The sequence below is a fragment of the Bison bison genome, unplaced genomic scaffold, assembly GCF_000754665.1.
Source record: "Bison bison bison isolate TAMUID 2011002044 unplaced genomic scaffold, Bison_UMD1.0 scf7180017864280, whole genome shotgun sequence".
Taxonomy (NCBI): domain Eukaryota; kingdom Metazoa; phylum Chordata; class Mammalia; order Artiodactyla; family Bovidae; genus Bison; species Bison bison.
This window is the reverse complement of record NW_011494852.1, coordinates 5176848-5188018: the sequence shown is the minus strand read 5'-3', so window position 1 is coordinate 5188018 and position 11171 is coordinate 5176848. Positions and strand designations below refer to the sequence as shown.

The 11171-nt window shown below is 43.1% G+C and overlaps 1 protein-coding gene across 2 annotated transcripts in view; it reads left to right on the top strand.

Annotated features, from left to right (window-relative positions):
- LOC104995285 (zinc finger protein 565-like) overlaps positions 1–11171 on the top strand; it is a 16583-nt gene that overhangs the window by 599 nt on the left and 4813 nt on the right. The window contains exons 1-4 of one of the 2 annotated variants that reach the window (XM_010849107.1): positions 212–345; positions 1331–1386; positions 9222–9345; positions 10161–10256. In XM_010849107.1, coding sequence (XP_010847409.1) covers positions 1375–1386; positions 9222–9345; positions 10161–10256 — 232 coding nt within the window. In that variant the 5' untranslated portion in view covers positions 212–345; positions 1331–1374. Of the gene's footprint in view, positions 1–211; positions 346–1330; positions 1387–9221; positions 9346–10160; positions 10257–11171 lie in introns of those variants that run through there. The other variant, XM_010849106.1, reaches the window with a different exon arrangement.

Below are 11171 nucleotides of genomic sequence, written 5' to 3'. Positions count from 1 at the left end.
AAACGGTGAGGGGCCCCGGGGCAGGTCTGGGGTTTGTCAGGAGTTTTAAATATGGGTCGCTGTCGGGCATGTCCAAGCAACGTGCCCGCGCTTGAAAAATAAAGCCTGACGGGGAGGGGGTGGCATCCAGGCTGCCTGTCCACACTTAGGGGTGGGAGGTGTCGGCCGAGCGCCAGCGCGGGTGGGTGTGGCTTCAGGCTGGCTCGGGGTCGAATGTCTGAAGGTCAGGAGTGTCGCAGCTGTGTGGCTGCCTGCCTGGGGAAAGAAAGCCCATGAGATGCTCCCTGGAAGTGGTTTATGCTCCAGACGTCCGGTGCTAGGCAGCCAGTATCTAGCGGGGTTGTGGTGGGTATCCTGTCGAAGTTGGACTCTGTGGCTCTGTGCGTGGTTGTGTGGGTAGGTGTGTGGGTGGATGCGCGCGCACCCCCAATATGGCCACGTCGCCGACTCTGCCTTTAGGGCTGGAGCTGGGAATGGCGCCCTTTTTGTACATTTTTGGCAGGTGTTGAATGGGGTCCGCGGGTGGGTGGGTCCTGGGCGCCTGCCTCAGCCCGGGATCGCGCTCCCATTGCACTCTTCGGCCCAAGAACTGACACAACTGCAGCCGCTCGCTCTCCAGCGCAGCGAATGGCGTTCTCCTGGGGCCGTTCATGGTGGTGTCGGGGGTTTCTAGGGTGCTTTCCAGGTGGTGCTAGTGATAAAGAGCCCACCTGCCAATGCAGGAGATGTAAGAGACGCGGGTTCGGTCCCTAGGTCGGGAAGATCCCCTGTAGGAGGGCATGGCGGGCCACTCCGGTATTCTTGCCTGGAGAATCCCGTGGACAGAGGATCCTGGTGGGCTACAGCCCATGGAGTCGGAAAGAGTCAGACACGACTAAAGCGACTTAGCACGCTTGCACGGGGTTTCTAGAGCTTTGGCTTGGGACTCTTCCTACTTCCACTTATCTGTTTTTCACCTCGTGGCCGCCAAGGCCCAGTCAACGTGCCCCCAGCCTAGAGGACAGAAACGTGGGACTCCAGCAGGTGGATCCGGTTTCTTTGCATCACAGATCTGGGCTCAATTTGGGTCTGGAAGTACCCAAAGCCAGGCTCTTGTGAAAGAAGGAGGCCACAGTCTGGGAGTCTTTCCCAGGACTCCCATCTGGGCCCCTAAGGTTGTCTGCTCTTCTTTTTGATGGTGAGAGAGGTAGCTGGCCTCTTTGGCTTTGGGCTCCCTCTCAGTGCCTGGGGTGGAGCAGGGATTTGTTCTGCCTTGGCCTCCCCCAGGCTCCAGGTAGGACCTGCAGTCTCATAGTTTCTTAACCATTTTCTATTTTTTTCCTTCTCTAAGAATCCAGAAGAGGAGAAGAAAAGAGTTGCTGTGCATCAAAAGTCATGGTGGAGGAGGTAAGTTGTTTGCTATTCTCTTCTTGGAAAGGGCGACTTGTTGGTTTTCAGGACACTATCATTTCAGGATTCTATGGGAAAATCCCCTGTAGAATGGAAAGGCTACCCACTGCAGTATTCTGGCCTGGAGAATTCCGTGGAGTCACAAAGAGTTGGACACAACTGAGCGGCTTTCGCTTTACTTCACTTCATCCAGGGGATTAACAGTAGTGATTTGGAGAAAGGGGAAGAGAGAAGGAAACCACTGATGGTTAAACCTGGGCTATCTGCTATGCATGTATTCTCATCTGGAATTTCCATTTCCCTGGATTTTGTTCAGTGTTGTAACAATCTTGGGGGCTTACCTGATGGCTCAGTGGTAAAGAATTCACCTACCAATGCAGGAAACATGGGTTCAATCCCTGGGTCTGGGATCCTCTGGAGAAGGAAATGCCAACCCACTCCAGTATTCTTGCCTGGGAAATCCCACGGACAGAGGAGCCTGGTGGGCTGCAGTCCATGGAGTCACGAAAGAGTCAGACAAGACTGAGCGACTAAACAGCAACAACATAACAGTCTTGAGAGAATGTGCTTGGTGATTTGGTAGGGAAGTGGAAGAACAGAATGAGTTACTTAAATCTTACTAATTTCTGTCTTGTGAAAGAAATTTTAGGGGTCCAGGTTCACTGTAGCCTGTTTGCTTCCAAATTTCTAACAGCATGGAATGCCTGCCAGCCCCTTTCAGATCTTGACATTTCTCCATCCCCACCCAAATATAAATAACCTAATTGTGATGATTAAAGTAATACAATAAGTGAAGTCACTTAGCTGTGTCTGACTCTTTGTGACCCCATGGACCTGCCGGGCTCCTCCATCCATGGGATTTTCCAGTCAAGAGTACTGGAGTGGGTTGCCATTTCCTTCTTCAAAAGTAATACAGGTTTCTTGCAAAAATTTCCAAAATTTGATTAAGTTATTAAAGTTTAATGCCCATGGTCCTACCATCTAGATGTAATCATTATTAATATTTTAAAATTATTTTATCTGCACATATGTGTGGGTGTGTAATTTTGTTTTCAGAATGGGATCAAAATACTAATAGAAGCAATTTAACTTATTGGGTGTTCACTTTAAGCCACTTGTAGCTTAAAGTTCTTGATATGTTATCTTGTTGGATACACATAACAACCCTGTCAGTCAGGTATGAATGTAAATTCTGTGATTTTTTTTTTTCCCCCTCCACATTTTAACTTCTTTGAAACCAGGATGGGTTTTTCAGTTTCTGGCAAGTTATAGTTTAATTGATGACATTTATTTCTTTCCTGGTATTTAAAGTAATGGGGGCTTTACAAACAGTGGCATATCAGATTTGATGAAATTTGGTATTATTCTAAGTTGACAGATGAGAAAATAGATTCTGTTGAGTCAGTTGCTCCAGAATTACAGTTAATAAATGGTACAGTTGGAATTTCTAAATTGCCTACTGATTTCTCTTGCCCATTTGTCAGTTTATACATTAAGCATATTAAGCATACATTAAGCAAAGTTCTTTTCAGAACTACTCTGTCATTTATAGATTATTTTAGAAGTATTTTTTCACAGTTAATCTATTTTTTGTGTGTTTTCAAAAAGTGTTTTATGTCATGCCAGAAGCTCTTCTCTAATATAAAAATATAAAAGTCACTCATTTTTCTAAAGTGCTTTTTGTCTAAACAGTTTAATCTTTAAGGTATCTGATTTGAGATATAACTACAGAACATTGGCTGTAAAATTCTTGTGTGTGTATGTGTTCAGGCATGTCTGACTCTTTGGGAGTTTTTCCCCCTCAATGTGTCTGAGTTACAACTATTTTTTTTATGATTATTATTAATTTTGTCCAGTTGCTTTTCAGAACTACATATTTCTTTAGTATTGAAATATTTAAGCTAAATATTCTTTAGAAATATTATTTTCTTTTCTAAAGAGTAAATAGCAAAAAAGAAAGGAAGAAGAAATACTCTTTTTTTTTTCCCTTGGATAAATCTGTTTCTTCCTTTGTCTTTGACTTTTCTTCTGAATCCTGTGGAAACTTACTGAGTTTGTCTTCATATTTCCATTCTGGTCAGAACCTTCCTAAGGTCTGAGAAAGGGACCATATCTTCCCCCTCAGTTCTCAGCACATTTTGGTGAGGAAGGAACTCCAGCTTCCCTTTGCCCTTCAACCTTTGACTGTCCATTTCTCCCTCTATTTCCTCCTCTTAGAGTTCTTGTTGTCCTTTCTCTGTATTAACGATAATTGCAATGCATAAAAGGGTAGAGCCTACCTTCGTTTCTGCCATTTCTTAGCTCTCTGACCATGAACTTCCTCAAAACTTCTGTATAATGTAGTCTGCAGGCTTTGGGGAATATGCTGATAATGGAAATTCACCTGAATGTGCCATTACACTGGCAACCTGGAGGTCCCCTACTCTTACTTCCTGGTCTCCCCAACATCAGTGAGGTGGCAGAGCCCATTGAATCTGTCTCTTTTCCTGGTCCTTGCTCTCACGCCCTGCGACCCCACCCCACTGTCTGTGTGCCAGGTAAAACTTTTGTGGGAACGGGTAGTGCATTTACCTAATTGAACTCCCTGAAAGTGTTAGTCGTTCAGTTGTTCCGACTTTTGTTGACCTCATGGACTGTAGCCCACCACGCTCTGACCTGTCTGACTACAGCTCTGACCATAGCATTCTTCAGGCAAGAAAAAATACTGGAGTGGATAGCCATTCCCTTCTCTAGGGGATTTTCCCCACCCAGGGATTAAACCCACGTCTTCTGTATTGCAGGCAGATTCTTTACCACTGAGCCACCAGGGGAACTTCGATTGGACTCCCTGCTGCTGCTGCTGCTAAGTCGCTTCAGTCGTGTCCGACTCTGTGCGACCCCATAGACAGCAGCCCACTAGACTTCCCCACCCCTGGGATTCTCCAGGCAAGAACACTGGAGTGGGTTGCCATTTCCTTCTCCAATGCATGAAAGTGAAAAGTGAAAGTGAAGTCACTCAGTGGTATCCGACTCTTAGCGACCCCATGGACTGCAGCCTACCAGGCTCCTCTGTCCATGGATTTTCCAGGCAAGAGTACTGGAGTGGGGTGCATTGGACTCCCTAATTCTAGTTTATTCCTCCAAAATAAAATAGTCCAACTGTATCACTTCCTTTATTCAGTGAATCCCTTTTACTTTCAGGATAAAACCCCAGCTCTTTCACACTATTGTTTATTTATTATAGTAAATATCTATATTTAGTCCTGGCAAAGATGACCATCATCCTTGGCCTTTCTTTTCTGGCCCCTTTGGATTTCTCCACCATCATGGCTGTCTACTTCTTTCCCAGAATCCCTCACCAGTTATCACCATTAACTTATCTGTTCCTCAGACACACAGGATGCAATTTATCTCCCTCTCTACCTCCAACTTAGCACATTCACTGTTCTTGGAATGCTGCTCAGTCTGTTTTCATTTGTTGGAGTTCTGTTCTTTTTCTGGGTCCCAGTTAATCTTTTACATGTTCTGTGAAATTTTCCACATACCCCTCAACTTAAATAAGTCACTGTTAGTTCATTTCAAAGGAATTCTGTTTACAGAACTGCTTCTTTCCTCCCTTACCTTTCTACTTTGATTTCCCCTCATAGTGTTGTGCTCTGCAGTGATAAACAGAGCAAACCAAGTGTTTTCTGCTTCCCTAGGTGCAGAGTCCAGCTCAGGTTCTTGTAAAGGATCAGGAAATCCCTGGCTGCATGTGCAAGGGTCAGAAGTGGAAGGGCATCATCTGGAGGGCTGGAGAAATCTAAATTTAAAGCCCAGCGGTGCCACTGCTTACTGCAAACTTGAGTACATTACTAACTTCACTAACCTAAAGATTCATGGGCTTTTCCTGAAGATTAATACATATAAGACACCAGGACTAAACGTGCTGAATGCACAGCAATTGTGCTTCAGATGCAGTGAGCACTGCCTGTCAGCAGTAGGGCTGGGGGTAGGAATGAAAAGCAAGAAAGCCATGGATGATCTTGGCTGGGGACCAGGATGTACAGACCGTGAGGATTCGGAAAATTATGGTTTCATGTAAAGCTGTCATTGGAAAAGACCCTGATTGAAGGCAAAAGGAGAATGGGATGGCAGAAGATGAGATGGTTGGATAGCAGTACTTACTCAATGGACATGAATTTGAGCAAACTCCAGGAGACAGTGAAAGACAAGGGAGCCTGCTGCAGTCCATAGGGTCACAGAGAGTTGGACATGGTGACTGAACAACCAGAACAACAACAAAAGCCATGGAAGCCTGCATCCAGGTAGTTGAGCTTGGCTGAGGCTGAGGCATATTGGTTGTCTGGCCCAGTATTGGTGATTCTGGACAGGGTCTTTGTGGAAAGAGGTTCTAGATTGAGTTCTCAGGGCCCTAGTTCTGGGATATGGGCACAAAGCCAAGGAAGTACTTGAGTCTTAGGCATGGAGGAGGCTGGAGACCTCTGTTGTGGAATCCGTCCAGGGCTGGGCCTGCCTAAGTGTCCTGTGCTCTGGGCCTGAGGATGTCCTCATGTCTCTAAGATGCTCCTCACCTGAGGAGCTTAGCATCTTCCTGATAGATGAAGGGTCTACCCAGGGCAGATCAGAGTAGGCTCTTCTGGGTTCAGATGAGCTCCTCATGGTGGAAAAGTTATTTCTTCTGAACACATTATGTACAGTTGGAACACACTATGTACAGTTGGATTCCCTGGAATTCAGGGAAAGCCAAGGTTTGTTACTGTCCCTCAGATGGAGAAAGAGAAAGGGACTCTGTGTCTGTGTGTGAACACACTGGGTTGCCAAAAGCAGGAAGATAGGAACAGGGAAGGAGAGAGGAAACTTCATTTGTGGACTCTGAGGTCCGTCTGGTGACTCAGTGCTGTTCTTGCCTCTTCCTCCTTTGCCTTCTTAACTTGTATTTCTCTTGGGTGAACCCAGGATATAAATGATCTGGTTTATAACCCTAAAAGCCATTGCTTATGTGAATTGATGTTTCTTCTCTCTCTTACATCAAGAACACTTTTTTATTTTAGAAGATTTGAACTGTGGATTTCTTTTTCCTGGAACTGCTTGCTTCTCTGAGCCTCTCCGAAGAACTTGTTCCCCAGTTCTTCCAATTCCAATGAGTGATGCTCCTGTCCCCTAAGTGTCTCTCTCTTCTCCAACAAACGTTTAACTGTTTATTCAGAAACCATTTAGCATTCCATAAGTGTATATCCTTCCACCAGGAGTACTGATGGAATGGGAAAACCAACCCTTGCTGGAAATGTTGTCCCTCTCTTGTTAGAGCTGTGCTTTGATGAAGTGGAGGTGAGTGGTTATGTGCGACTCCATGTTGCAGACTTGGGTTTTCCAATTATAGTGGATGCATTTCCAGTCACTCATTCATCTCTGACTCTTTGTGACCCCATGGACTGTAGTCCACCAGGCTTCTCTTCCATGGGAGTTTCCCCACAAGAATACTGGAGTGTGTTGCCATTTCTTCTTCCAGGGGTTTCCAATTAGACAAGAAGGTAATTGATACTGATTTTTTGGATTCTTAGTATTTGCTCATATTTTTGGCTCTGAGATTTTTTTGGGGACTGAGAATATGATAGACATATGATAGATTCTGTGTATGCAGTTATGTGATCGTCCACACGGAACCTGTGGGTCCATTTTGAACTTGTGTAGTGTTTGCTCATCGTGGGTCTCATCTTGTGAGTCTGCATCTTACTCCATTAGTTCTGGGAGTTCTGGAACAAAGAGAGTATAGTTGGGGACAGTTTACTGTAACAGGAACAATTCAATTACGGGAACAATTCAACCAGATGTATAAATTATTAAGAAGTAATGACCCTTGCAACTGCAACAGAATTTTAGAGAACTGTCTAAGCTAGTGCTGCAAAATACAGCACTGAATACATAAGATGGGGGGTTGTACACCCAGTAAAAATGATGTGTATTTGTGGACATGGAGAACAACTAGGATTAAATATTCTGGTATATTTATGAGCCTGAGTTCTTAAGAAATTATTAAATCACATAAGCGATATTCAAATCCTATATTCAGAGAGAGAGGTTTTTAAAGATACCTTTGAATGATTCAGACTTTTAAACAAATTTCTTAAATGGGTAAATTCAAGGAGATGGTCACAGTGTTGTGTGCCGAACGTAGCATGTGTTATGTACTTGCATGTACAGTTTTATTTAATTGGGAAACACCGATTATCTAGACTTTGTTTATTCCCAGACCTGGCTGGGAATAATGGATAATGCCAGAGAGGTTTTATCTGTAGTTGCAGGCATGTTTAAGAATGATTTGAACGACACAGGTACTATAACCAATATTTTATAATAATTGTAAATGGAAAATAATTTTAAAAATTGTGAATCAGCATGTTATATACCTGAAACATACAGTATTATACATCAACTATATCTCAGTTTTTTTAACAAATGGTGTGTACACCAAGAATGTGTACTGTGATTACCCTTGTTTCCACACTGAACTGTCCATGTTTTTTTTCTTTTTTTTCTAATTGAAGTATAGTCAATTTACAATGTTGTTAGTTTCAAGTGTACAGCAAAGTTATTCAGTTATACATATATGTATCTTTTCAGATTCTTTTCCTTAAAAGTTATTACAAAATGTTGTGTATAGTTCCCTGTGCTATCCTTATTGGTTATATGTTATATATAGTAGTAGTATGTATGTGTGTTAATAGCTTAGTCGTGTCCAGCTCTTTGCGACCCCATGGACTGTAGCTCACCAGGATCCTCTGTCCATGGAATTCTCCAGGCAAGAATACTGGAGTGGGCTGCCATTCCCTTCTCCAGGAGATCTTCCCAACCCAGGGATCAAACCTAGGTCTCCCTCATTGCAGGCAGATTCTTTACCGCCTGAGCCACCAGGGAAGCCCTATATAGTTAATCCCAAACTTCTAATTTATCCCTCCTCCCACCTTTCCCCTTTGGTAAGCATAAGTTTATTTTCTATGTCTGTGGGTCTATTTCTGTTTTGTATATAAGTTCATTTGTATAATTATTTTTTTTTTTAGATTCCACATATAAGCAATAACATCTTCTTTGTTGTTCTCTGTCTGGCTTACTTCACTTAGTATGATAATCTCTGGGTCCATCCATGTTGGGTGAATGTCCAAAACATGCACATGGCGTTGTTTCATTCCTTTTTATGGCTGAGTGATATCCCATTGTATAAATACACCACATCTTCTTTATCCATTCGTCTGTTGATGGACATTTAGGTTGCTTCTCTGTCTTAGCTATTGTCAGTAGTGCTGCAGTGAATATTGTGGTATATGTATCTTGTTGAATTATGGTTTTCTCCAAACATATACTCAGGAGTGGGATTGCAGGATCATATGGTAGCTCTGTTTTTAGTTTTTTAAGGAACCTCCAAACTGTTTTCCATAGTGGCTGTACCAATTCACATTCCTACCAGTAGTGTAGGAAGGTTCCTTTTTCTCCACACCCTCTGTAGCATGCATTATTCATAGACTTTTTAATGATGGCCATTCTGACTGGTGTGAGGTGATATCTCACTGTAGTTTTGATTTGCATTTCTCTAATAATTAATGATGTTGAAGCATCTTTTCATGTGCTTTTTGCGCATCTGTATGTCTTCTTTGAAGAAATGTGTGTTTAGGTCTTTTGCCCATTTTTTGATTAAGCTGTTTGGTTTTGATATGGAGCTGTTGACTTACCATTTTGTAAGGTCCAGCATGTCCTTTTTTTCCAAACAGCTATTGAATTGCTCTCTTAATTTTCTTTTATTTTCTTGTAAAGATTTTGGCCCATTAATTTCTGTGTATTTTTATCTGTGGTTTCAGGATTTCAGGTTCAAAGATGTGGTCATTTACTTCTCTTGGAAAGAGTGGGAATGCTTGCACTCTGCTCAGAAGGATTTGTACCAAGATGTAATGCTGGAGAATTATAACAACCTGATCTCACTGGGTAAGTTGATTTGTCCTCCAAAATTCAGAATTGGTCTTAAATTTTTATATTTATTATAATAATTTCTTGTGAAGTGAAGAAGTGAAAGTCACTCAGTTGTGTTCGACTCTTTGCGACCCCATGGACTATATATCCATGGAATTCTCCAGGCCAGAATACTGGAGTGGGTAGCCTTTCCCTTCTCAGGGGATCTTCCCAACCCAGGAATCGAACCCAGATCTCCCACATTGCAGGTAGATTCTTTACCAGCTGAGCCACAAGGGAATCCCAATTTCTTGTGAGTCCTTCCTAAGTGCTTAGCTGAATTAACAATTCTTCCTAAGTGCTTACCAAAGAATGCTTTGTCTCTTGTGAAGTTAGAAATTGGCTGCTCCTATATACATTATCATGTGTAAAACAGATAACTAGTGGAAAGCTGCTATATAACACAGGGACCTCAGCCTGGTGCTCTGTGACAACCTAGTGGGGTGGTATGGGGAGAGCAGGGAGGCTCAAGAGAGAGGGGATATATGTATATAATTATGACTGATTCTTGTTGTTGTACAGCAAAAAACAACACAACATTGTAAAGCAATTATCATCCAATTAGAAAATACATTAATAAAATAATGCATGCAGCCTAGGAAAAACAAACTTAAAAAATAAATATTCAGGACCTGAAATAAAAAGAAATCAGCTGCTCCATTGAACTTTATCTTCATCCCCCTTTCCTTATACTCTTAATTTTCTTACTCCTCTTTCGTGATAATCGTGGACTGATTTTAATTCTGGGACACCCACAACATAACTTGATCCTTTTTTTCTTTCTTGAGCAGGATTCGCCAATTTTAAGCCAGACGTGATCTCTTTATTGGAGCAGAGGAAGGAGCCCTGGATGGTTAAGGGCAAGGAGACAGAAGAATGGTGCCCAGGTGAGTAATAGAGACTCACATGGGAAACGCCATGGCAGATGTCGCTCTCCTGACCTGTGAGAAGGCAGGCAGCACATCTGAGATGTTGTTAGGAAGGCTCCCCAAGAAGCCTGAGATCTGGACAAGAGACTAATGTGTAATGTGAGACTGATGTTTCACATGTCTTCCAATTTCTTGCTACTGTTCCTCATATTCCCTCTGATTTCAGGAAGGAAATGCCTTTCTGCTTTCCTCCGTTCTCCTTTCCATGAGATAACCATTTTCACCATACTTTGGGTCCAGTTTTGTTCTGATTTTTTTTTTAATAACTTTTATTTATTTTTATTCTTAACTGTGCTGGGTCTTCACTACTACATGGGCTTTCTCTAGTTGCGGCAAGCTGGGCTTCAGCTAAGGCTACCCTCTACTTGTGGTGTGTGGGCTTCTCATTGCAGTGGCTTCTCTTGCAGAAGTTGTGGTGCACGGTTTCAGTCACTCCTTGGCATGTGGGATCTTCCCAGACCAGTAGGTGGATTCCTTACCACTGAGCCTCCAGGGAAGCCTTGGGAGAAATTATACCAGTAGATAAACTGATGAACAAATCAGATCAGTCGCTCAGTCGCGTCTGACTCTTTGTGACCCCATGAATCACAGCACGCCAGGCCTCCCTGTCCATCACCAACTCCTGGAGTTCACTGAGACTCACGTCCATCAAGTCAGTGATGCCATCCAGCCATCTCATCCTCTGTCGTCCCCTTCTCCTCCTGCCCCCAATCCCTCCCAGCATCAGAGTCTTTTCCAATGAGTCAACTCTTCGCATGAGGTGGCCAAAGTACTGCAGTTTCAGCTTTAGCATCATTCCTTCCAAAGAAATCCCACGGCTGATCTCCTTCAGAATGGACTGGTTGGATCTCCTTGCAGTCCAAGGGACTCTCA